Source organism: Hermetia illucens, chromosome 6 (genome assembly GCF_905115235.1).
Source record: "Hermetia illucens chromosome 6, iHerIll2.2.curated.20191125, whole genome shotgun sequence".
Classification (NCBI taxonomy): domain Eukaryota; kingdom Metazoa; phylum Arthropoda; class Insecta; order Diptera; family Stratiomyidae; genus Hermetia; species Hermetia illucens.
The window spans coordinates 101,364,969-101,390,811 of NC_051854.1; the positions used below are offsets into that span (position 1 = coordinate 101,364,969).

General features: G+C 42.4%; 2 protein-coding genes across 4 annotated transcripts in view; one reads left to right on the forward strand and one right to left on the reverse strand.

Annotated features, from left to right (window-relative positions):
* LOC119658577 (FAST kinase domain-containing protein 2, mitochondrial-like) overlaps positions 1-7,223 on the reverse strand; it is a 16,250-nt gene extending 9,027 nt beyond the window's left edge. Inside the window, exons 1-3 of one of the 2 annotated variants that reach the window (XM_038066026.1) lie at positions 7,086-7,223; positions 397-645; positions 155-320 (exon numbers count right to left, since the gene is read on the reverse strand). In XM_038066026.1, the coding sequence (XP_037921954.1) occupies positions 155-320; positions 397-484 (254 nt within the window). In that variant the 5' untranslated portion in view covers positions 485-645; positions 7,086-7,223. Of the gene's footprint in view, positions 1-154; positions 321-396; positions 646-785; positions 1,006-7,085 lie in introns of those variants that run through there. The other variant, XM_038066027.1, reaches the window with a different exon arrangement.
* Positions 6,482-25,843, forward strand: part of LOC119658575 (proteasome activator complex subunit 4B-like) — a 24,558-nt gene continuing 5,196 nt past the window's right edge. The window contains exons 1-8 of one of the 2 annotated variants that reach the window (XM_038066022.1): positions 6,482-7,404; positions 7,685-7,825; positions 13,548-13,664; positions 13,734-13,874; positions 16,664-16,708; positions 16,774-16,966; positions 25,396-25,567; positions 25,633-25,842. In XM_038066022.1, coding sequence (XP_037921950.1) covers positions 7,151-7,404; positions 7,685-7,825; positions 13,548-13,664; positions 13,734-13,874; positions 16,664-16,708; positions 16,774-16,966; positions 25,396-25,567; positions 25,633-25,842 — 1,273 coding nt within the window. In that variant the 5' untranslated portion in view covers positions 6,482-7,150. The remainder of the gene's footprint in view (positions 7,405-7,684; positions 7,826-13,547; positions 13,665-13,733; positions 13,875-16,663; positions 16,709-16,773; positions 16,967-25,395; positions 25,568-25,632; position 25,843) is intronic. The other variant, XM_038066023.1, reaches the window with a different exon arrangement.

A 25,843-nucleotide genomic window follows, 5' to 3' on the forward strand; every position in this document is an offset into this window, starting at 1 on the left:
GGTCCCTCTCCCTTATCAAAGTTGTGAATGCGATATAGATCCTTCATTAAGCCTTTTGAAAGAAATATTCTGATTGCATCATGGAAATTATCGTGAGTCGCTTAACTAATTGCTGAAATACATCGACTAAGTGCCGTCTATAAGGAATACATACTTTCCACTTTTCTGCAAAGTAAAAAGCGTCTTCAAACTCTGCATAACAAGTTCGCTGTTCATAATTTTCTCATGCTGTGATAGCGCATCGAAAAGCTCCAACGTGTCCACAGCTGATTTGATACTTTGACCAAGCTCGTCGGGATGTTGATGAACTTTTCCGATTTCTAAAAAAAAAAATATATGTGTGCTTTCAGAAATACAACAAGACCCTATTATATCACGCCATATGGCTCAACTTACCTTTGCTCAACATCACACTCCCGGTTTGGTGCAAGCAGCGCAAAAAACCGTTTCGTATGCTGAGTTGAGCTAATTTTAGCGCCAGCATTATTTCGGTGCGGCTCCTGGTGGAGAAGCTTCAAAAAACTGTATATATATATATAGATGGCGAATAGTTTAAATGCGCAACGAACTCATAAAAGTGGCGTCTTTCTTCTGAGGAATAATAAAAATATCTCGAAAAATGATTCGCGCAGTCTTTGTTGAGGCCTGAAATGATAAAAAAACGGAGACATTACAGATTTGTTCGAGTAATTTTAAAAATTTCAAACAGAACGGATCTTGTAAGCAAGAAAAGTATAAGATTTTTGGGTATAATCAAGTCAGTGGTAAAGTTGAGGAAGTATTACATTGTACTGAACTGATAATGGATTCAACAGACATTGAGGTATTGGTAGTTAAGTGTTGATCCCGCTGATACTTTGCCTTGTCCTTTGTTGCGACCAGTGAGGAAGAGAGATATGGTTTATAAACAAGAGGAACTGGGTCAGTTGTTTGCGAATTTAAATATAGCGCGGTCACACATGTTCGTTCAACTTATTGTTAGCGCATTTGAACCACTTTGTGCACTTGGAAGCGCACTTAAATGATTCTGTACTTTCCATCACGTATTGTTATCATGCAATCAAAGCAAACAGTGCCTTCGAAAGATTAACGAATTATTTCGTAGGATCTGTTGAGAAATAAACTTAAGGGAACCTGCAAAAGACGAAATAGAGAGTCATTAGTAGTGGAGTTATTGCCAACTCTCTGGTGGATAATTTGTGCGGTAATTTTAGTGGCGAGAATCAATTCATTCGTAATTTGCTTCAATATTAAAGTGAGGTGTTGGAGAATTTGTGCCAAACAAAATATGTACTGATGGATGATAATGGAACACCACGTTTCCAACTCTAGGCCATGGCAGACACTATACTGTGGCGTGATCAATATTTCGTTTTTGTGGAACTTTCGATAGTGTAAAGCATTCCAAGTTTAAGTTCGCAATAGCTGATCATTTATCTTTTTCTCTGGAGCGAAGTCCGTTTTCGTCCTTGTGAAATATTTTTTTTTTGTTTAGAGGAGGGCATAGAACATAATATTTTCTTGCTGTGTATTCCTGTTGTGCTCTGAAGGTGCTGGAAAGCCAAGCACAATCCGTATCGGTCAGCGCATACCTAAATTCATCCAAAATATATATACTTTATACTCGAAGCATTTCTCTTCACTATTTTTCCGAAATTATCTTATCCGACGAATTTATTTATGGTCGTAAATCGCGCTGATATTCACTAATATCGGCATCTGTGCATATGTAGCCTCAATCTGCATTCAAATTTTTGTTTGGTCACCATTTCTTATGACGCAAATAATAAATGTATTCTGCGGAGAATGGAGTTTATTTACCTTTTGATATGATACATCGTAATTTAATTATTATTCCGTTTCTAATTTTTTATCATAATTTTCGGGCAGGCTAAAGATCGCGGTCTTGTGAGTTTGACAAAATTGAATCATTAGTTGCTCATTTTGGTACTTCAGGACATTTTTATCTCTAGAAGAATTGCGACTGCAGTTGATGTTGTTGGCCTCTAAGAATTGTTATTGTAATAAGTATGATTTGTTAATCTAACTGTTTGATGCTGCAACTATATTCTTCAATTGGTGACTCAATCCTTTAAATGGAAACAGTTGGAGATTGGACATTTTTCTATAGGCCTTTCACCCCCTTTCACATATATGGGAAGCGCACCAGAAACTCAACACAAAATGGCGGCAGTTGCTATATGTAAAGGGATTCACAGACCACACGTTCTCACCATATTTCGTGACAATTGGTTCAGCCGTTTCCGACTGATCGACAGACGGACAGACAGACATCGAATTGATTCTAATAAAGTTTTGTTTCATATAAAAGCTTAAAAACGACCGAGTACCTAGCAGTGAATGTAACGGCTGCGGCGGTTGATATTTCCGGAACCAATTTCGGAATGAAATCGGCCATGTATAGCGGTTTTTGTAATTTAGCACAAAAACGAGAACCAGCAGAAAATTCGAACGTTATCAATGATCACGTCTTGTGTCGAACTTTACAACTCCGGCCAGCAAATCACGAGTTATACAGGTCACCATCGGAGGAGTAACATCGAAGCTAAACTTGGTATGTTGCGGTCGTCGCTAACTCATAATGCTATAGAGAATGATTGCAATGCATTGCTAGGACGTAGATGGATCGAAAACTACACCTCAGAAACTAACTACGCTGATCTGTTCACTGATCTCGAGAAACTACATGCAATCACTTCTACGAAACTTTACCTCATCTCACAGGAGGAGAAGCGTCTTAATCTAGTGCTTGCAAAGCATGAAAATATCTTCAGCATTACAGCGAGGACCACCATTTAAAAATATGAGCCACGTCCATTCTTTTCCAAGGCTAGAGAGATCAATAAATAGAGCCAAAACCAACGGGGGGTTAACATTGGACTCAGAATGAGCTTTTTCGCGCAAATCGTTAATTGGTGTCATGTTGCACATTACGCTCTGGTTCTTCTTGTTGCGAAGAAGATTGAGCTTTCCGGCCTCATCTCCCTTCCTATTGCTGAAAGGAATTTCTTGATTTGAATTCTTCCTACGAGAGGGGGGACTAGTTGGAAGAGGAGAGAGCGGGAGGACTAGTTGGAAGTAATGTGTCAAACGGTTCCAGGCTAGTTCTCTGAGGATGGGGAGGTGTTTAGTTGGTATTCCGATGGCGTACCGTTGCGGGAGTACAACACTCCGTGTGCGTGCAAAAAAGGCTAGAAACTCAAGGAAATTGAAAAGACAAGAAGACCAATTATTCTGGTTTAATATCATTAGTACACTTAAGTATGAAAATGTTTAGTAAGTTGAAGATCACTCAGTTTGTGCACCATCGATGAACAGAGAGCATCCGATCAATAAATTCGAGCATATTTTTAATCAATTCACTAGATTCACTAGCCTGACTCTGATCTATATGTAAGGCAGATAAAAGAACTGTTTCGTTTGAAACGTCTAACAATAGAAGACAATGTTGCAAATCCTTATGTATTCTTCGTAACCTTGGATTCTTAGCAAGTGAAATTGCGAGTCTTTAACCTTACAGGAGGATAAATAATTTCATTGTGATGATGTCAATGAAATTAAGTAGCTTTATCGTGACTGCTTGATTGTGAAAAAAGTTCATCTCAATCAGATTTGGTCGGCGACCCACCTATTTCCTATGGGTGCAGAAAATCCAGTTCGGGAAATCTCTAGGGACAATATCTATGGCAGACCTTGCCCCATTAGGCCGAGACGTCAGGTAGCTTCAACTTGGTGGAGAACTCATCGAAAAAACGGGAAGTTTGGAATTCCTTACTAAGGCGGCATACACTGGAAAACAGTTGCCTCACATTAAGGAAAGGTGGCAAATCCATTGCTGGCTAGGTCAAGCAGTGAAATCCACTATCTCAACATTGTCGACGAGTGGGCCGCCCCAGGAACACATGGCGCAATACAGTCGGGGAGAAATGCAAGCGCCGTGGAAAGTTCGGGAAGGAACCAAAACGCATCTGAGCGAACCATGGATAATGGCGGGTATGCGTGGTTGAGGCCCTTGGACCCATTAAGGTGTAAATGGCAATTAAATAAGTATTAAAATAGAATAATTTTTTTGGGGTGAGGGTGTGTGTGTTGGACTTTTTCCACGGTACGCCGTCCGACTACCAACTAAAGATTTCTCCAACTTTAGAAAGCTAACCCGGAACCATTTGTCACATTAGTTCTTCCGCCTTAGAGAGCTTTCAAAGCAGGGAATTTGGTTCACCAATGGGAGGGGAATGCAGGAAGGGAACTGATAACTTAGGCAATGCCCCGCCATTTACCCTCTTCAGCGGTCGAGCTATATCTTCTTTGCAGCGAGAAGAGCCCGAACATAATGTGCCACTCGGACCCACCTGTCAGCGGTCCTCATCATCTCTAGACGATGTTGTCGGGAGAGAGCTCTGCTGTGTTTAAATAAATTAAAAGGTGTAAGCAACGTTGTCCATAACCCCATTGCAAAACACAATCAGGAGATCGTGCCTTGAAAACCTCCATGTCCATTTAGGAGCTGGCTAAGGAAATAGTCAGTCTCACCATGCTTCCAATTCAGCCACGCACCTAGGTTACCCATGAACCGCGCAGTCCATCTGCCTCTTCTCTCATTTTGCGAAGAGGATTGCCTCTCATTTAGTGTATGTTGCGCTCTTCATTGGCAACCACCTCCCTTGGCTCTCCATCCTTGTGTTGTATATGGCTTTATGCTCCTTAGCAAAAAGGGCAACACTCCTGCGATGGCGGTTGGTTTGGAGAGTACGATAGGTAAATTTCACCCGCAAAGTTCCCCGTCTCTGTATTTGTGCAAGGCGTTTACTCCTTGCTAAGAGTATCAGCCTATACCTCTGCGCCGTAGAGTAGAGCAGATGACGTTATATTCATTAAAAGGCGTCACCTGCTAGATGTGGGACCGCAACGTTTGCCATTAGCCGACTTAATGCCGAAAGTCTAGCTGCAGCCCTGTGAGCTGTCGCTTTAATTTGTTTGATAAAGTTTGTCTTTGAGTTGATTGTCAATCTAAGGTACTTAATCGTTGGTTTGATTGGGATTCTCTTTCTAAACCCGAACTACCGTGGGGGTAAGTCTCTGGCAGGGCGTATCGCTTTATCGAGTCTATTTTTGATAAGTTTTTTTTTTATCCGGGGATCCGTTGAATGCGTCAAGCAGTACGTTTGGCCGATATTGGAGCACCAGTTTTTATATCTCTACCGGAATACCATGAGCTCTTGGCGCCTTCTTGTTGTGTCATCAATCCGTACAATACGATCCACTTGCTCGGCCTTAAGTAAGCAGTTTATAACCGACCAGGTCCTGCCAGTAACAACTTTTGCTTTTGTATTGGGTTGCCTAGTCTGTCTCCTTCATTGTGGCACATGCCTCCTTCCGGTTGTTTAAACGTTCTGTCAAGTGGCGGAGTTTACCGTACTCCTTCTGGAATTCAACAGTTTCCGCCGTCCACCAATATACAGAAGATATGACCCGTCCCGATGCTCTTCTGAACAAGGAAGCTCGGCAGGTTGTCGTTATTATGTTCATAACTGATTTTACGACAGTGTCAGCTGCGATGCCACCACTCACAGGAGTGCCCTCCATGTAAGCCCTACCTGATCCAACAGCTTCGAAGGCAATATAATAATAATAATCGTTGGCGCAACAATCCATGTTGGATCAGGGCCTTCATTCAAGACCGTAACGGTATACTATTATAGAAGGCAGTGTGGTCAGCATTGCGCTCGCCCGAGATTATTACCCTGATTTGACTCAGGTACTCATTCACAGCTGAGTCGACTGGTATCCGACGTCAAATCACGATACAAATTCCACTGCCACCAGTGAGATTTGAACTGCGACCTTCCGTACGACAGCCTTGCGCTCTAACCATGAAGGCAATATATTGAATGTTATTTGCCGAGAAGTTTTCCAACTCGCCACCCGCCCATCAGTGATTCCGACGCGAAGGTTATTCCGGGAATGGATCCATCGGAGACTGGACGCCAAAACGTTGGGGTAGATCCGGTGTTTAAGACTATAAGTCCTGTTCTCACCGTCATGTCGAGAATTCGTTCCACTCTCCAGTCGGAGTGAGGTATGCTCCATTCAAGTGCCCTGACATTGGAGTCACCCCCGACCAGGATCCGCCTCCCCCTGTTCCATCTGGCTGCTCGCATACATATATTAATTTAACAAAAAACGGAGACATGGCGAAATTGATGCTTAATTCTAATCATAGAGGATGTTAACTGTCTCCTTTATTCAATTCAAGTTTACTTTAAAATCTCAACGAATGGCTGAAAAATTACATTTCCATTCAGTCAATTTCATCTAGAAAGATATGCAAACGACCTTCAGGCTCTGGGCTCAATCAAGGAAATCGATGATTCAGATCGTGTTTCCTAACATTAGTAATATATCTACAAAAACTGCCGCGCAAGAGATGACCGGCAAAATTGAACAGTTGCAGTTGCGTGCGAGTAGGTGCGAAGTGAGTAAGCCACCGCGAAACTTCTAGAAGGATCCACAAGTTTTGTTTCTATTTTATGCGATTGTTGAATATACCTCATTATGTTTGTCTAAACGATTGAAAAAGTAAAGAAACTAAAAAAGTGCATATTTCCGCTATAATTACAACACGCAAGGTCGTAAGGGCTCCTTGAACTTTTGAATTCGAAAGCTTTTGTAGCATTACCGCTAGAGGTCGGTGGCATCTTTAAAGAAATATTCCAATTTAACCTGCAGAATGATATAACAAATCTTTTTTGTTTAAATGTCACTGTCACGGCGAACAGTTCGGATCGAAACTTGTGAAAAAGTCCAGTCAGTCGTCTCGCTTATTCTGTTTAGTGTAAATTCTCGGACGGGGGACTTATATTTTGAGTGTCAAGGCAAAGTGGCGGCGCGCGGTGAATGAGAACTTTGACTAAAAGTTTTTCTTTTGTTTTCACTTCCGCGGTGACAGTTCCCGAGCTACGGAGGCAGAGAAAGGTGCCAGCGGAGACATCATCACCAGCAGCAGCTGTTGCGGACGCTGCACACGAGAACCTGTTCGCTGTCCAACTTAACAGAGTACTTACGTGATCACAGTCTCGGGAACTCCGTTGTTAACACTGCGAGGACTCGAGGAACTCCTTTCCCACTGATGTCTGACTTCGAGGACGATGTGGAGGATGCGGCGGGCGCGGATACGGGCTCGCGGCGCGATCAGGACCGCTACGAAAAACTGGGCTTCAGACCGCAGAAGGAGCTCCCGTGGAATCGATACCTGCCTTACGCGGACAAAGTGGACGCGGAGTCACAGCGTTTGCTCGCTCGCATAAAGGCTGACTTGGCAAAGGCCCTAGCAATGCGCGATATCAGCCCCGGGGTCGGATACTGTGCGAACCGCTTGCAAATGTAAGTGAAATGTAACTTTCTCTCGTTTCAGGATAGGTCCTGGTCGCGCAACTCTCACTAGCTCCCTTGACAGGGGGGAAATTGTGCAATTATTTGACATTCGGTCGATTGGCGCCCACGAGTGATTTGACGACGTCATGCCCGGAGCATCGTATTGGTTGCGGAGAATGTGGGCAGATGGTGCTGCGGACGCCGTGAAGAGTTCGACCGAATCTATTTACATTTCATAAATACTCAGATTTTGCTTTGGCTCCGAATGACATGACATTTATCTTTTCAGCTATATTAAACTGTACGGATTGAAGTTCTCGAAGGAGGACCACATTTATTTCATAAAAGTGTTCGTGGAGCTGATTTCCCTGCCTTTCTTGGAGCCCGCGAAAGTCAACAAATTCTGCGTGCTCCTCTCGCAATTATTCAGGTGAGTTGCATTTCGATCAAGGAAAACAATGTTACAGCGGTCGTCAAACTGTTGTCTGTCAGTGAGCTCAATGGAGCTGGTAATTCATTTTATGCATGTAACTAGCCTTGGAGGTTGGTAGAGACGTTCTGGAATGTTAATCGAATCTTTTTGGAATGGCATGGCCTACACAATTCAAGGGGTGAAATGGGAAATGGTGGCAGAGATCCGAATAGCTCTGCAATCCTTCTTTGAATTTATTTTGAACAGGAAATTGTTGGTTAATGCCGAATATAGCCTAACTTATGGTAGGTCGTATATTGCAGGGTAATCTGGTTGTGGGATTTGTGGGCAAGTTGTGGCTCTATCGAATGCCTGATCTCGACTTCGATGTTCAGACCAATCTTGGCAAGTGAATTCTCGTTTGCACGAATTGCGTGACCATACCATCGAAGACGCCTCTCTCGCAACTTTTCCACGATCGGTGCAACCCCATAACGATCGCGGATATCCTCATTTCGGATGTGATCTAAACGTGTGACGCCACAAGTCCAACGTAGCATCTTCGTCTCCATCACCGGAAGACGCCGTTCATTGTCTTTTATAGTCGGCCAACACTCAAAACCATAGAGAGCGACTGGACGGACGATATTGCGGTAAATTTTAGATTTGAGACGTTCGTTGATACGTCGATCACAAAGGACACCAGTTGTGGAACGCCACTTCATCCAGGTTGCGTTAATGCGTAAAGCAATTTCATAACGCAGTTCTCCATTGGCTGATAGCGTTGACCCAAAGTATTTAAATCGCTCAGTTCTGGGCAGATCACTGTCGCTGACAGTGATTGTGCCTGTTTCATGGGGATCGGTCGTCAAAAATTCAGTTTTGTTTAAATTCAATCTGAGACCGTGTTGCATGAGGCGATCATTCCATTTTTGAACAAGTTGCTCGAGATCATTTTTGCTATCAGATGCTAGGAAAACATCATCTGCATAAAGCAGTGTGTAGGGCGCTGGACGTTGGATATCCCGTGTGACGGGGTCCATAACAAGGACAAAGAGGAGTGGTGAGAGGGCACTTCCTTGATGAACACCAACAGAGACACGAAGCGGTTTTGATACACCCGCCATACTTCGAACTTTACTTTTCGGATCGTGGTAGAGCAATTGAACCCAGCGCACGAGTTCTTCTGGCACGAAGTGTTGTCGTAAAGCATACCAGATGAGTTCGTGTGGTACACGGTCAAACGCTTTCTCTAGATCCAGAAAGGCAATGTAAAGAGGGCGATGCTTCTCACGGTGTTTCTCCATGAGTAACGCGCAGCGTGTATTGCGTCATTAGTTCCGCAGTTCGGCTTGATTCACGGTTATTTCAACGATTTCGCGAATACGGTTGTCTTTTGCAATAGACACATTCACTGGAATCAACAAAATTATATTGTGAACGCAGCTGTTGTCCCAATACAAACGATTTCTAGTTACGGTCGATTCCCATCTTTTTCATAAGCTGCGGTAATAAAAAGTGAAGCAAAGAATGAAATCAGCCTTGGGTTGACAATATTGAAACACTAAGGGCGTTCAGACATCAAGTTAATGAGAAGACAAAATTCTCCATTTTACGTTAAACAGGCATGATCGCCGTTCGACGTTCGCGTGGAGAAATTTTTCAAAACAATTCACCCTTCCTCAACAACCGCTTGCATATTTTCATTCTTAATATTTCGCCGGAGCCCTAGGTCGATACCTCTGCATATGTGAATAACGCAGACGAAACAAGGCCCCGGGAGGAAACGCATCCAACGATCGGTCAGTCGCGACCATTGCGGCACATCCCACAAAGTCTCAAAGTAAAACGTCAAATTGAGGTCACCCGTCCGAAACTCCCATGCAGAGCAATTCCCCACAAATTTGGTTTTCGTCACGAGAAAGGAGAGTGGTCATCAGATTTCTTGGCAGATTACACGACGCAGAAGAACAGCAGCACACTAAAGTCGTAGGTTGTCGCATTGAATTTCGTCCCGATTTGGTCAGAATTAGGTTGAGAAAAACCGGGTATTCCTTTGTTCTTCGTCAGATATTTTATTTTAAACATGCACCGAATTCAATCTGTCAAAGTTCAAGAACCTTTTCTGAACAAGTTTAAGATTATTCACCTCTACAACTGTCCGGGTAGCTGATCCGCTGTCAATCGATCAGCCGGTCTCGGTTCCGCTAATTTCGTCCTCGGTCCATGGCCTTAAACTTAAAAGTCCATGCCGGTTCAGCGTCAACAAAAACGTACACTGTTGTGTTGAATATGCAGTAGGTTATCACCTCAAGCATGATCAATCGCCTGTCTGCACCCAGTAATGTGCAATGTGGGCAAGGTTGAGAAGGTCAACGAACGGTTGGCCCGGTAAATTCTGGCTTCCACCATTGGAAAATTATGAAAAAGTAGAATTTGCAATTGTTTAATGTGAATTGGACTATGAAATTTAAGAGAAAGAGAACAATTGTTGGATTGTTTAACAAAAAAAATTGGAAAAATTAATTAGTTCAAATATTAAGTATTGTATTTAAATGACATTGCGTTGTTTTCGAACTGCCAGCATCCGTAGTGGGTCGTCCCAGTTTATGCCCATCTTAGTGTGTGATTTTGTACCTTTTATGATACAGTCTACTACATGCTTCGAAAAAACTGCTTTGTTTCACTTGTTGTTGTTCAGTATAACAACAGGCAGCGTAACTGGTAGCGTTATGCTACGGTTATATTGTCATTCAGCAAAACCTGATATTTCCAAATACTTACTTCCTCACGGTTTCTGTTGAAAAGTACTGAAAAGTATCTATTAGGACTACAAATAAGTTCTGTCGGTTTTCACAATAGATGGCGTAGTTTGTTTTTTATTCCATTGATCCACATTTCCAAACATTCATCGGAAAGCTACTGTCAATAGGCACAAACGTCAGTATAAATTATTTAATTGAAGTGTAAACAACAATACTTTTTTCATCAACGAAAATGGCCAATTTTGTACCAAATAATGTGTTTTTGCGGGGAGTTCTACTTCATTATTTCAATATGAAGAAAAAAGCAACCGAAAGTCATCGCATTTTGGTGGAAGTTTATGGTGACCATACTCTATCTGAACGAACGTGTCAGAGGTGGTTTGGACGGTTTAAAAGTGGCAATTTTGACTTGGAAGACGAAGAGCCCGCCGGACGGCCAACAATTTTTGAAGATGAAGAATTAGAGGCATTGCTCGACCAAGATCCATCGCAAACGGAAGAAGAACTTGGAAAAACACTTGGAGTCACTCAGCAAGCCATTTTAAACGGTTTTAAAAGCAACGGGAATGATCCGAAAGGTCGGAAGTTGGGTTCCGTATGAACTGAAGCCAAGAGACGTCGAACGCCGTTTTTTCACGTGCGAACATCTGCTCCAACGACAAGAAAGGAAGGGTTTTCTGCATCGAATAGTTACTGGCGATGAAAAGTGGATCCATTACGATAATCCCAAGCGTCGGGTAACGTGGGGATACCCCGGCCATGCCTCATCATCGACGGCCAAAGCGAATATTCATGGTGAGAAGATCATGCCGTGTATATGGTGGGACCAGCAGGGTGTGGTATACTATGAGCTGCTAAAACCGAACGAAACGGTCACGGGCAAACTCTACCGACGTCAAATGATGCGTTACAGTCTACTACATGCTTCGAAAAAACTGCTTTGTTTCACTTGTTGTTGTTCAGTATAATAACAGGCAGTGTAACTGGTAGCGTTACGCTACGGTTATATTGTTATTTAGCAAAACCTGATATTTCCAAATACTTACTCCCTCACGGTTTCTGTTGAAAAGTATTGAAAAGTATCTATTTAGATCGAAAAGTACTGCAAAATAATAGTATTGAGGTACTAATGAAGTATTGAGGTACTAATGAACTCCAAAAGGTACTAAATTTGGTACTTTTGGTACTAAGAAACCAACACATACCTATCTAGGTGTTCCGTATTTCTTTTACGCTGTTCGAGATTTTAAAATGTTCACATTGCAGAATGCACGCCCAAATTTTCATTATTGGCGATGTTTTGCTCAAAAATTAAGTAATAATAACATAGATTCCTCATATATCCTTCGTTTTTATACTTTTTATTGATGTTGATATCATTCATTAGATCCAGCCACGTAAATTAGAGCAATAGAACATTTTAGAGGCATAAGTATACCAGGAACATCATCTACTTCCTAAACTAGCCGACAAAGATAAGAGCATGTCCATTAACACTCCTCCATGAACTACATGTAGGTGTTGGCTGAACTACAATATAATCTTCGGTCATGGCCTTGTAGACAAAGTTCGATCTCTGATCGCTGTAAGGGCTCCATTGTGATGCCATTTTATCCAAAGGTGCTGAGTGTTGCCCATTGGAGCATTTCAAATTTCGTCGTGTTAGAGACTCTCGAGTCGTCATAAATATCATACGGTTTCCTGTTGTACTCACCTCACCATCCGTCATCTTCACTGTCACCTCTTAGCTCCTTCCTTTCCATCGTATTTATCCCACGTTTTACATTCATAAAATAGCAAGCAGCACGCTTTTACAATGGGATTTCCTTCTTTCTCAATATTTTCTGGATAAATATTAGATGACTTTTTCGCCGCTATCTTTGAGAGCTCCATGGTTTTAACGTTATCAGGTTTATTTGCTCCCAAGACTTGTATTAATCTAAGATAGGGACCGTTTGTACTGCACGACTGTTTAGTTTCCACACATTTCAAAATACAAGAGAATAGTCCAACATCCGTTTCCGTTCCGTAGCTTGTCCTCGGGTTCCGTGGCAATAGAATTATGCCCGGTAGTTTTTTTTTGGGGGGTAGGGTAGGTGAATGCATTTACGCACACAGTGTTGGACTGCCGGTTTGGTACTTCGTCGGACTACCAACTAAACACCTCCCCATCGTCAGAGAGCTAGCCTGGAACCGTTTATCACATTACTTTGGGTTAGTCCCCGAATTCTCCCTTTCACCAACGGGAGGGGAGAGGGGGAAGGGAAGTATCAGTTCAAGGAACCTCCTGCCATCCGACTCCTCCACCGGTCGAGTTCTATCTTCTTAGCAACGAGAAGGGCCCGAATGTAATGGGTAACACGGCTCCACCTGTCAGCAGTCCTCACCATCTCTTCGACAATGTTGTCTAGAGAGAGATCCCCTGTGTTTAAATAGAGCTGCTGACGAACCCCATCCCACCCCTCCACAAGAAAGCCCGGTAGTTTGCTGATAGGCGTCTCGCACTTGCTATCACTGTCCTTGGCCTGAAGTGACGGTTCGATTCTGTCTGCCTTATGGAAATTGGACGAAAGGAATTGAGCCAGCACTCTTTCAATCGTCCAATAAAGATAGGCTATTTTTTGGATTCTGTGAATGTTTGTTTGGTTATCGTTATCACGAGGCTAGAAATATCCCAAAATTATGAATGTATTTGAGAGCATTGGTTATTGCGCCATCATATAACAAGTTATCGATCAATAACTGGATTGTGTATAATCATTTTCTGAGCTGAGCAAATTGAATGCGCAGTAGAGTTTAGCAACTGCGCTATGCATAATTTGATTCTTCAAATTCAATTGAATGTTAAATAAAACATTACCCAGTCGAATTAGCATATTAATTTCCGTCTGTACATTCATTATTTCACTTGACGATCTCACACTTATGACTTATGAATATTCAATCTTCTAATTAAAATTTCTCTTTAATTCCAGGAAACCATATTACTTGTCGCCCGATGATTTGCAAATTGAATGGCGTCCGCTGTATGAACTATTCATAATTTACCTGCACAGAACATCGTCGAAAGGAAATTTTTATCAATTCTTCGCGTAGGTTATCACTTTTACACAGACAACGCATATTTTATTTTTATGATTTTCGTTTGATGACGAATATAGGAAGAAGACCGGGAAGGATAAGAACAATGAAAAAATTGATTTAGCGTCGTTAATTGAACGGTTCCTTCCATTTGCAAAGTTTGTTGGAAGCTCATTCTTGAATAGCATCATTGATGACATAGCCGATAATGACACAGACCAGTATATTTCAGATATTTTCACTAAATATTTTCGCATGAATAGACTGAGGGGTTGGGATTTTTGTATTCATTTATGCCATTCATTCAGTTGTTGCTTAGGTATCATCAGCATTAGTAACTCTCAGTGTTTGCTCATAAACAGGATTTGTATTCGAATTATTAGTAATCCTTTGGGAAATTTGTCTTGTGGAAGTAAAAGACTAGATTGCTGATGTAGGTCACATGCTTAATTGCTTGACGATGGCTTCATTGTTTGGAGTGATGAGATTTTTTTTATTTCCAAAGTGAGAATTTGTTAACTTGCTCGAAATCGAAGATTCACAACGAAGCAAAACAAAAACTCAAGTTTTTCTGTTTTGATATTCAAAAATGAAATTATCTTTTCAGCATTTTTCGACTATTTACAGTCTGTTAAGTAAGAGCGTGGTCATATTCATATATTCATTGTACACATTACAAACAATGATGCAATTCGGCCAATAATGTGTCCAGTCACCACCGGCGTCGATAATTGCCTGGCATCTCCGATGCATGCTTTCTACTAATTTGACGGCGTATTCTAGTGGCAAGGATCTCCAGATCCGACGAATTTCGTAAGACAACTGCTTGAAAGTGTATGTGCGTCTTCCATGAAGCTTTCGTTTAATATATGCCCACACATTTTCAATAGGGTTTGAATCGGGCGACTGCGACCGCCAATCCAATGTAACGATGCCAAATTGAGTCTTTCACTGGATCGTTGTCCTCCTGCAGAATCCAATCTTCATTTCTTGTGATAAACCATCGTTTGGCAGATGGCAGTAAAGCCTTTTTGTAGATTTCTCGGCATTTAGGTTGCCAGTAAAGAGTTGCAAAGTGCCGAATCCCTGCTTTGAGAAGCAGCCCCAAAGATGCACATTTATTCCATGTTTTACGGTCCGCTGAACAACCCTATTGGTGGAAGTTGACCAGGCTCGCGTGAGGACAGAACGTGCCCATATAGAACATTCATCAGTAAAAATGATATTTTCAAAATTTCTATCAATATTCTCATGCGCCCAAGCAAGTCGCTTTGTCACATGTTTTTCAGTCAACAGAGGCTTCATCATTGTGTTGCGCCATTTCAGATCATGAGTACAAAGATGGGTTCGGATAGTTTCGTAGGATATATCTAAACCTTTTGCCATTAATTTTGCTTGTCCTTGCCGCAGTGTTAAAGCATGGATTCCGCGAAAACAGATTCACTGTTCTTTTTTCATCTTTTTTGTTCACTTTTCCTATCGAGCCACGTTCTGGTAAATCATCGACATTTTTAGTCACTTTATATCGCTGTATCTACTTCTGTACAAATGCCTTCGACTTTCTCATATATTTAGCAGCCGCTGATTGCGACATTTTGGGACCTTTCGGGTGGATGCAAAGGAACACAGCCTCGTAGCGCGACGCGGACTTAGCACTCATGGCGTTTAACGTGATTCTCTTTCAAAAGATCAACGACAACTGAATCTTTGTTGACAATGCATCAAGGATAAAGCTTCCCTCTATCGGCTCGCGAAGGAATTAGAGCGAAATCTTCCATTACCTGTCGGTGAAGTCGACCACGCTCTTACTTGACAGACTGTATATGTAGAAAGCACTGGCAGCCCCCGAAAGATTTCTTGCTTCAAAATTTACCCCTTTCCCAAATATTCGAACTAAGCATTATATAATTTTGAGTAATATAAACTATCATTTCCACATATATCTCAGGACACGCGGTAACTACACAGTTCGTTTGTCCGTAAATACAACATCCCGACTGTGTTTGATAATGACAAGGTAAGAACAACGAAAAGAGCAAGTTTACGAGATTTCGAGTAACTGTGGAATAATTGACAAGAGTTGGAAGCTTAAAATATTTTCCCGTCCCCATTGGAAAAAAGCGGAATTTGACACCACTTTTTGATTTGCATCCACCCTGTGTCCCACATTTATACTTCATTGATAGGAATAAGATCGTTCGGTGTCGTTTATGTTTGTTGTGTGCTCTCTTATTTCATATACCTCCAAGCAGAACTTGAACTAACTCCCGGTTTTCCCCGAAAGATTGACATTAGTTACAAGAATTGAATAAAAGTCATATCAGAATCAGAATTCTTTTGAGCTAATGCTTCTTTTCGAACTTCCATTGATCCTTGTAAGAGTCTTTTCAAAATCTATTTTTTCACTGATATCATTCCCGTGTAATTTTATAAATATTGCTCACCAAATTTGAAATCCTAACAAAACAGACTCGACTAGCAAATGGGATAATACAAGTGGAATATATTTTTCGATTTTTCCATGAAGAGTGTTGAGTATTTTAAAAAGATAGCAAACAATTAAAAATGTTCGATTTGCGGTGATTTGGCAGTAGAATTTCATCTCATTTTCTTTTGTTTGTAACAAGGGAAAGAGTTCAAGGGAAGATATTCCATTGCATGCTAAAGTTCTTTGAAAACGCTCCAATATTTTTGACATGGATTATTAAGTGTTGCGGATTTTCAAGTAATCTTAAAATTGGCCCACCACCTACCCATCACCACTCAGTATCATTTTTCCTGTACTCACTTTTCTTTATAATTGAAAATCCGCAATTCTTTCAAAAGAATATTTGGTTCTAATTCAAACAATAAATTCAGAACTTTATGCAGTTTGCATTGGTGTATCGCATTTGCAGTTGTTTAATGGGGTCGAACGTTTATGTTGCTGGTGAGGAATAAGGGCAGCTATTAGTAATAAATAAGAACTAAAAGAGATGAGACATGTTTTTAATCGTTTATCCTTACACAGATCGTTACAATCCAGCTTGAAATCGGTGATACAATCGTGTTCGGTGTAAGTACTTGATTTTGAAGTTACATAATATTTCGTGAAAATTAAGGTGAATTCGTTATTTCCAGACATTTCCCGAAATCCGCCACACAAGAAATTCTAGATGAAGTTCTTCCTAAACTACAGCCTCTCGATACGGGCAAACCGTGTCAAGTTTTTGAAATATGCCACTATTTTCTGAATATGTATCAAGGATATGAGCTGTGGTTTGATGATTTCATGAATCTATGGAATACGTATCATAATCCGCCTTGGAGTGAGGTAAGATTTGAATTGATTGCTTTTGAATTAAATAGTGTTGTGGGAGCAATGCTTCCAATTCTAGGTGTGTGTATACAGTTTAATTTTGGGAGTCAATCCCAGTCTCCTCGGTCTGGAGACCAAGAGACGGGTTCGCCTTACAATGCTTTGATGGTAAGTGGCGTCGGCGCTGCTGAGCAACTGAAGATATACTCAATATCAGTTTGGGAAAGGGGGAGGATGATTCATTGCGCCCGGGGTAATATTTTGTTTGTTGTTGTCTCGTCCTGAACAGAATTTGGCAAGGGCAACTTTGATTGATCGGAGCGCGGGTTTCCCGTCTGATCAAGTGACAGGTGGTTGTTTCGAAATGGGTGCCGTAATAGATCTTAAAACCGACCTCCATATGGTGGAGCTGAGCAACGAGAGGTTTTCTCTTAAATAGTAGTATAAAAGGTAAATGGTGTCCGGATAGCTGAGTGGTTAGAGCACAAGGCTATCGTACGGAAGGTCGCGGTTCAAATTTCGCTGGCGACAGTGGTATTTGTATCGTGATTTAACGTCGGATACCAGTCGACTCAGCTGTGAATGAGTACCTGAGTCAAATCTTCTTTTTCTTCAGCCTTTGTCCCGTTCACAAGCGGGGTCGGCTCGTCGTGATCGGCTTCGCCATTTGCCTCTATCGAATGCCTGATCTGGGTGCAATCTCGAGGCTTTCAAATCCCCATCCAGCGTATCAAGCCACCGTTGCTTAGGTCTGCCTTTTGGTCGTTTACCATCGACTTCGATGTTCAGACCAATCTTGGCAAGTGAATTCTCGTTTGCACGAACTGCGTGATCATACCATCGAAGACGCCTCTCTCGTAACTTTTCCACGATCGGTGCAACCCCATAACGATCGCGGATATCCTCATTTCGGATGTGATCTAAACGTGTGATGCCACTAGTCCAACGTAGCATCTTCGTCTCCATTACCGCAAGACGCCGTTCATTGTCTTTTATAGTCGGCCAACACTCAGAACAATAGAGAGCGACTGGACGGACGACATTGCGGTAAATTTTAGATTTGAGACGTTCGTTGATACGTCGATCACAAAGGACACCAGTTGTGGAACGCCACTTCATCCAGGTTGCGCTAATGCGTGAAGTAATTTCATAACGCAGTTCTCCATTGGCTGCTAGCGTTGACCCGAGGTATTTAAATCGCTCAGTTCTGGGCAGATCACTGCCGCTGACAGTGATTGTGTCTGTTTCATGAGGATCGGTCGTCAAAAACTCAGTTTTGTTTAAATTCAATCTGAGACCGTGTTGCATGAGGCGATCATTCCATTTTTGAACAAGAACAAGTCATTTTTGCTATCAGATGCTAGGAAAACATCATCTGCATAAAGCAGTGTGTAGGGCGCTGGACGTTGGATATCCCGTGTGACGGTGTCCATAACAAGGACAAAGAGGAGTGGTGAGAGGGCACTTCCTTGATGAACTCCAACAGAGACACGAAGCGGTTTTGATACACCCGCCATACTTCGAACTTTACTTTTCGGATCGTAGTAGAGCAATTGAACCCAGCGCACGAGTTCTTCTGGCACGAAGTGTTGTCGTAAAGCATACCAGATGAGTTCGTGTGGTACACGGTCAAACGCTTTCTCTAGATCCAGAAAGGCAATGTAAAGAGGGCGATGCTTCTCACGGTGTTTCTCCATGAGTAACCGCGCAGCGTGTATTGCGTCAGTAGTTCCGCAGCTCTTGACAAATCCGGCTTGATTCACGGTTATTTCAACGATTTCGCGAATACGGTTGTCAAGAATGCGCTCAAAAATCTTCATAGTATGGGAAAGTAACCGGATCGGACGGTAATTTGAACATTCTGCTGGACTACCTTTCTTTTTCCATATTGGAACAGTGGTACTTTCTTGCCAGTCAGATGGTGTTCTTCCTTCCTGAATAACCCGGTTAAAGAATTCACTGAGCCACAGTGTTGGGTCCCAGCTCTTCGCTTTCCAGAGCTCAGATGCGATGTCGTCAGGTCCTGTTGCTTTCCCCGATTTCATTTGTTTTATTGCCTCCTCGACTTCAGTTGCGCTGACTGGTGGAACTGCTCCAAATGTCGGCAATGATTGTGGAAGTGGAGGATGAGCAAATTCTTCAGTTGAAATCTGCTCGAAGTATTCTCGCCATCTATCCGTTGCGGCTCGACGGTTGGTAAGCAAAGTACCGTTCTTATCATTAACACAACAGAAATGTTCGATATCCTGTGTGCGTTCATCACGGCTTTTAGCAAGTTGATAAAGATCTCTCTCGCCATCCCGAGTGTCCAGTTTATCGTAAAGATTTTTGAAATGGTTCGCTCGGGTGACAGCGACCGCTTTCTTTGCTTCCCGGTTGGCATTCTTATAAATTTGGCAATTAGCAGGTGTTTTATCGTCGAGAAATTTGTGGTAGAGGCGTTTCTTTTCACGGACCTTCATTTCAACATCATCATTCCAAAGCCAAGTATCTCGGTTGATGTACCGCTTACCCGGCTTGGTGACCCCGAGGGTTGCAGAGGCCGCTTTGTGGATCGTGTCTTTCATTTGGTTCCATGATTCTTCCACAGTCGTAATGGTTGGCAATTGTATGAGTGAGACCGTTTCTTCTTTTTTCTCACCAAATCGCCACCATTTAATGCGCGGCGGGCCAGTGCGTTCCTCACGCTGTTTTATCGGTGGCTTAATTCGCAGGACGGCAATCAACGGCCGATGTTGAGGTGCGATGGTCTCATAGGGAACGACTTTGCAATCAGTGACAGTGGTAAAATGTTGGCGTCTTATGACAATATAGTCGATTTGCGTTTTATTGTTCCCACTATGATATAATGGTGAGCTTCATCAGCCGATCATCAAATCGTTCGACTTCTTTAATGGCATCACGGAAACCCTCTGAGATGGCAATGCCAACACCATATTGAGTGTGTGGGTTACCAAATAAAGTTTGTAGCCATTGTTACCGCGTTCGCGTTCAATGTCGCAGCTTTTGGCACCAGACCATCGGGTTTCTTGCAGAGCGCAGATGTCAATGCGCCTTTTCCGAAGGGCTCTTGCGAGTTCCTCCGTCTTTCCAGTTAGGGTACCAACATTTAGCGTGCAGACACGTATTTGTTTTGTTCGTTGTGTGCGGACTAACTTGCTTACGTCCTGACGCCGTCCATGCGTCAAGAACCCTTGCCCATTTCTCGACAGGACCGGGGCCCGTCCTGCCGCGTCGACTGAGGTGGACGCCCTAGCATTTCTCCGAGGCCTGTGACTCAATCCGATCATCATGTTTGTAACGACATTGTATGCACTTTCTTGGTCGACCTGTCGCGGGGCCTGTCACCAAGAGAGATCAGGAAGGATTTAGCATAGTAGAATAACTCCAACTATACTCTATTTATCTCTTTCCCTGATCTCAGCATTTTATTTTTGTTTTACTGAGGATAGTAGTAAACTCTCCTCCTTTACCTGGGCTTGGGACCAGCATACTATGTTAATAGCATGGCGGAGTTGAGTGCCTGAGTCAAATCAGGGTAATAAACTCGGGCGAGCGCAATGCTGACCACATTGCCTCCTACAGAATACTGTAGTGTACGGTTTCGGTCTTGAATGAAGTGCTCTAACACACTTCAAGGCCCTGATCCAATATGGATTGTTGCGCCAACGATTATTATTATTATAAAAGGTAAATGCTGCTATGTGACGGTAAGGAGAGACCATTGTGGCAACATCCCAATAGCTGCATAATTTGTTATAAATCTGCAGATCGGTTTGTAGGTTATCGAGAGTTTCTTTATTCTCATAAAGAAAGTGTTAAGCTCGTTTTGGTAGGTTTATTTATTTCTTTAACGAACAATACACAGAAAAGTAAATTTCCAATTACATATTGTACTCAGAAGGAGGAGCAAGCCAGTGGCTTAACTTAAGTATAGAACTAAGGAAGGCGATCGTGTCAAAGGACCTAAGTTTGAGGGCGTTGTATGGCGGCATAGTCGCGGAATCGGGGAGCAAGGCTGTATCTGAAGAGTTGCCTCTGCTCTGGTAAGAAACCGTAAAGCCGTCTTTGCTCACTATTTTTGAGTAAAAGTAGATTTCGAGCACGAAGTCAACTTGCAAAATGTCCGCACTGCGTGTAATGCGGGAAGCGATGCGGAATATAATATCGGAGTTGGCAGAGTAGTCCATCATTGCAGAGTTTGAAAAGGGTACCCATATCAAGGAAGATGCGTCATTGTTGCAGGGAAGAGAAATTGAGGGCGAGAAGCCGGGAAGGATAGTCCACACGGGAAATTTCCTTTTGAAAAAGATAGTTCGGGTGAATTTGCGTTTTACAGTATCGAGAGCTCTACAGTCGCAATGGGGACCACATTACACAGCAATATTCAAGGATCTTTCTAACAAGCTAGTTGAAAAGTTTTATGCTGGACTGGATTGAGGTAAAGTCAGAGGAAGAAATTAGGATAAAACCTTACATTTTGGAAGCGTGATTGATGATGTTAACGTAGTGGTAATTGAAGTAAAGTTTGCCATCGAACACGCAGGAGTTGAGAGCAGGTCAGTAGTGATAGGGGTTGTCCACCAAGAGAATACCACATCCAGTGGCGTTTGCTAACATTTAGTGTCAGCTTGTTAACTGAGAACCAACGGACCAGAGTGTCTAGGTGAACTGCAAAAAAGTACAGTCCAGCGGACACGAAACAAGTAAATAATTGAAGGTCGTTTGCATAAAGCAAACACGGGCAGGTGAGGATGGAGAGATTATGTATAAAAAATAGGAATAGCAATGGGCTAAGAATAGGGCCTTGGGAAACACTACGAGAAGGAGAGAAGCAATGGGATGAGTAACCATGAAAGAGACCCTGCTGGAACGGCACGATAGTTAGGATGAGAGCCATGAAATGATTGAGGAGCGGTTGAGTTGGGCAGACAGAGTTTAGAGAGAAGAACATTGTGGTCAACGGTTTCAAAGGCGTTGAAGAAATCGGTGTAAATAGCGTGTACCTCCTTCGTGAATTAAGGAATTTAGCAATGAAGTTGTTAAAGACCAGAATTTTTGAAGCAGTAGATCAATATTTAACGAAACCATGCTGCCCTTTCACCATGAGGTGGCCGAAGAACACGGCCAGTTAGTCATTGACGTATTTCTTACGGATTTTGGAGCAAGAGGAGAGAGGAGAAATGGGTCAGTAGTTCATAGCTAGAGTAGTCTTCGCTTTTGAGCATAGAAATAATAAGGGCTTCTTTTCAAAGATGAAGAAAGTAGTATTTTTCAAGACTTTTGTTGCTTATACACGGAGGGAGCGAAATGTATGGTTTACAGTTAACAAGGGAGAGGTTGGAAAGTCCATCGGGGCCAGGTCCGACATTGGTTTCGAGATTGCCAATGTGGAACTCAACTAAGGAAAGGGATGAGGAGCGGCGGGAGATTCGAGGCAGTAGTAGTAAAGTTAACGGAATTCATTGAAAAAATAAACAATACGTGTTTATTGTTGAAAATCGATAGAGTCGATAAGTACCTCCATCGATGGCAACGCATTTATGCCAACGCTTGATCCAGTCCTCGAAACATTTTTGAAACTCGATATTAGGTATCTCCATTAGGGCCACCTACGATTTCTCCATTATCTCCTCTTGGGTACTGAAGCGCGTTCCTCTTAGTGGTTTTTTGATTCGATTGAAGAGGACGAAATCACATGGGCCAAATCAGGTGAAATCGGTGGTTGTTGGATGGTATTCGTGCTGTTTTTAGCTAAAAACTCCCGGATAATGATGGTATTGTGCGACGGTGCATTATCGTGGCGCAAGATCCACTAATTGTTCGCCCACAAATGCTTGGGTTTTTGACGGATTGATTCAGGCAAATGTTTCAAAACATTCAAATAGTATTCCTTGTTGACAGTCTGACCTTGGGGCAAGAACTCATTATGCACTACACCGTGGTAATCGATGAAAACTGTGAGGATCGTCTTCTTTTTTGACTGGAAACGACGCGGTTTCTTCGGTCACGGCTCATTCGAGGCGCGCCATGCACTCGCCTGATGTCTGCACAATTGTTTGAACGGATCCAAAAGAAATGCTCGCAACTTCTGCGTTCTCTGTGATGGTTAATTTGTGGTTTTTGGTCAACATTTCCTTCACTTGGTCAATGTTTTCTTCTGATTTTGATTTCTTGCCGCTGCGCTCATCCTCAGCGATGCACTCACGACCTTTTCTGGACCGTTCGTGCCATTCGAAAACGGTTTTCTTTAAAGCATAGTTACCGAAACACTTTCCCAACATTTTCAAGGTTTGCGTACCGTTGAAATCGTTTTTAACACAAAATTTAATGCAAACTGGTTGTTGCTCATTCAAATTCTTTTTGAAAATTATCGAAAATCGTGAACACGCTCACAGACACATGTACTCAACTCGACGTAACTTTCACAACTGATGATGAAATAACGGCAAATTTTGGCGGCAATATTAGTGATAGTTCAGCAACACGCACACACAAAAAGAAGGACAGCCGAATAATAAGAGCGCCACACGGCGATCATAACGGGGAACTTTTTGATCAAGATAGTATGCCCAGCTGGTGAGTAATGGCCAGTCAGACAACCCACAATACTTCGGCAAGTCTTCCTGCTTTTCGACAGGATAAACTTTGCAGTATGTTCGTTTGGTTCTGACAGGAAACGTTTGATGCGTTTAGCAGCTTTAAGGCTCAGCCGCCTGTCATTATGGGAAGCTTGTTCCCAGTTTTTGATAGCAGCATTAGCCAATGCATAGGAGAAATTGAATCCTCTTTTGATAAAGCATCCGAGATTTCATTTCCCTATACACCACAATGACCGGGTACCCAGAGTAGTTCCGCCGTATTGAATCCAGAAATGGAGATCAATCGATTACTACATTCCTGCACGATTTTGGAAGTGATCAAAGGCCTGCCCAACGTCTTCAATGCAACTTGATTATCGCTACAGATTGCGATGCGGCTGCCCTTCAACCGCTCGTTAATCATCCAGGTTGCTGCCCTTGGATCCCATATACTTCAGCCTGAAAGACCGTTGTATATTGTCCCGAGGGAAAAGCTAGTATTTCTTATGTCATCTACAAAGATTTGAATGATCGAAGGTGGTGATTGTCATTAGAATGATGAAGTTACACAATGGATTTGGGGCAGCATAGTGAATACCGTAGATTGTCTGATATCATATACCAAGCTTAGTCAAGGTGTCTTCTACAAACTTCTTTCCATTCTATGTTAGAATTGGAGAGACACCGTGAGAAGCATCGCTCTCTTTACATTGCCTTTTTGGATCTAGAGAAAGCGTTTGATCGTGTACCACACGAACTCATCTGGTGTGCTTTACGACAACACTTCGTGCCAGAAGAACTCGTGCGCTAGGTTCAATTGCTCTACCACGATCCGAAAAGTAAAGTTCGAAGTATGGCGCTTCGTGTCTCTGTTGGTGTTCATCAAGGAAGCGCCCTCTCACCACTCCTTTTTGTTCTTGTTATCGACACCGTCACACGGGATATCTAACGTCCAGCGCCCTACACACTGCTTTATGCAGATGATGTTTTCCTAGCTTCTGATAGCAAAAATGATCTCGAGCAACTTGTTCAAAAATGGAATGATCGCCTCATGAAACACGGTCTCAGATTGAATTTAAACAAAACTGAATTTTTGACGACCGATCCCTATGAAACAGGCACAATTGCTGTCAGCGGCAGTGATCTGCCCAGAACTGATTTAAATATCTCGGGTCAACACTATCAGCCAATGGAGAACTGGTGTTCTTTGTGATCGACTTGTCAACGAACGTCTCAAATCTAAAATTTACCGCAAGGTCGTCCGTCCAGTCGCTCTCTATGGTTCTGAGTGTTGGCCGACTATAAAAGACAATGAACGACGTCTTGCGGTAATGGAGACGAAGATGCTACGTTGGATTAGTGGCGTCACACGTTTAGATCACATCCGAAATGAGGATATCCGCGATCGTTATGGGGTTGCACCGATCATGGAAAAGTTGCGAGAGAGGCGTCTTCGATGGTATGGTCACGCAATTCGTGCAAACGAGAATTCACTTGCCAAGATTGGTCTGAACATCGAAGTCGATGGTAAACGATCAAAAGGTAGACCTAAACAGCGGTGGCTTGATACGCTAGATGGGGATTTGAAAGCCTCGAGATTGCACCCAGATCAGGCGTTGGATAGAGCCAAATAGCGGAACCGATCACGTCGAGCCGACCCCGCTTGTGAACGGGACAAAGGCTGAAGAAAAAGAAGAAGTTAGAATTGAAGTAGATGTGTGATTTCGCTATATGCGTTGGGAATACTAGGGTTAATATTTATTACCAAACGAAGCCCTAAGTAATATTGTCCTAATTTCAGTACATAAGAACCAAACATTTTCATTAATAACAAGAAAATTACCTTTCATATTAATTTTACAGGACATGATGAACATTATGGGCAACTTAGCTTTCGAAAATATCGGCAAAATCGATTGGGAGCCCTATTTGCCCGTGATGTTTGCCCGCATCCTACGCTGGATAGATTTACCAGTCAGCTATAAACACCTTAAAGTTTCACGTAATCAAAACATGAATGCTGTCAGCGTTGCAAGTAATCTCAAGCCAAAGTATTCATTGTTCCAGAAATAATTTCGTATTAATTTCGAATTTGAATAGAATGGATTGTTGCCGTGATTGGTCCAAAGACATCTGGCCAGAAATATCTAACGAATTTCATAGGAACAATAGAATCATATTTGCATCCCGCAAACTTAGGCAAATGGATTAAAGTGTTGGGACAACTTTTAGTTGGTTTGCCAGAGTATTTCTCAAAACGATTGGAATTTGAAAGATTTCGCAAGTGTGACTGGATGGATCCAGTGCCAGG